Raw genomic sequence first — 1,220 nt, 5'->3', positions numbered from 1 at the left:
CGGGAGCAGGCACGGTGCCCGGCGGGCACAAGCATTGGGGAGCCACGGGGTCCTGCACCACGGCCTAAAACTGGAAGGTGAGAGAAGACAAGCAGTTGTCAAGTTGCCTCCCACAGATGCTCTCTTGGCCCCAACGTGCCTCCCCGTCACCAGGGAGGGACGCCGAGGTCGCTGACAGAGATCCACAGCCAGGCTTCTCCCACTGCCTTGCCCGTTGTGGCAGTCGCCATAAAGGGCCACGTCCCCCACGGTTACTGCCCACTCCCAAATGTGCTCTGAGAGTGCTGTAGCTGGCACTTCACAAGCAAATGGGGTGCAAGCACACCCAGGTGTCCTCGTCCCACCCATGTCCAAGGGTTTCCCTTGGAAGAATATCACCACCATGCCCGCAGATGGGACAGAGGAGATTGGGGTAAAAGGGCTACACTGGTTTTGAACCCTACACCACAACGCCAAAACAAGGGACCCATCTCCTTCCAGTGAAGACCCTTACATTCTTGAGAAACTCCTCTGCCACGATGCGGGCCCTGGCGTTGACAGAGAGCTTCATCTCGCTGATCTCTTTGTCGATCTCCTCCATGAAGTGGATGACAAAGTCCACCAGCTTGTGTTTGTACATCTGCTCCGTGTGGAAGTTTGTGATCAAGAAGCTGATGTCATAGCCCTGGCAACAGAAGCACCCTGGGGATGAGCACCCAGGCCACCAACCACATGATCTTGCATCCCAGTTCTGCACCACAGACTCCTCCCTTGTGCCAGGATCTGCTCTGCCCCCTCCCTGCCACCTCACCTCTACGGGCTTTCTGCGCAGGATGAAGAAGTTCTCGGCCCTCATCATCATGAAGCGCATGAATTTGTGGCACAAGATCTTCTCGATCTCATCAGCCTGGGGAGAGGAAAGGGAAGTGAGGCTTCCCCTGCGCCAGGCGTGAGCTGTCAGCCCACTGCCCGCACCCCCCACTCCACCTGCTTCACAGCGATGCTGACGCGCACGGAGTTAATGGAGCCCTCGATGAGGACCTTCTCCTTCTCGTTCCTGCTTATGATCCCCGGCTGCAACAGCAACTCTTTGCTGCTCCTGCAAGCAGAGGAAGGGCAGGACTGCCTCAGAAAGAAGTATTTACTGGTCAGAAGTGGGGACGGGGAGCACATAAGCAGGGACAAAACAGATATGCAGGTCTAGCTTCACGCTGCTACAGGATGCTCTCTGCCTCCTGGAG

The 1,220-nt window shown here is 57.0% G+C and overlaps 1 protein-coding gene across 1 annotated transcript; it reads right to left on the bottom strand.

Annotated features, from left to right (window-relative positions):
* Positions 1–6: 6 nt before the first annotated feature.
* ARPC4 (actin related protein 2/3 complex, subunit 4, 20kDa) lies at positions 7–1,075 on the bottom strand. The gene is made up of 4 exons (XM_009868107.1): positions 967–1,075; positions 791–886; positions 494–664; positions 7–70 (listed from the first exon to the last, which is right to left on the bottom strand). The coding sequence occupies exons 2-4, from the start codon at positions 848–850 to the stop codon at positions 65–67; spliced, it is 237 nt and encodes a 78-aa protein (XP_009866409.1). The 5' UTR covers positions 851–886; positions 967–1,075; the 3' UTR covers positions 7–64.
* Positions 1,076–1,220: the final 145 nt, after the last annotated feature.

The sequence above is a fragment of the Apaloderma vittatum genome, unplaced genomic scaffold (assembly GCF_000703405.1).
Source record: "Apaloderma vittatum isolate BGI_N311 unplaced genomic scaffold, ASM70340v1 Scaffold37844, whole genome shotgun sequence".
Lineage (NCBI taxonomy): Eukaryota > Metazoa > Chordata > Aves > Trogoniformes > Trogonidae > Apaloderma > Apaloderma vittatum.
The sequence above is the reverse complement of the archived record's forward strand: the minus strand, read 5'-3'. Positions and strand labels throughout refer to the sequence as shown.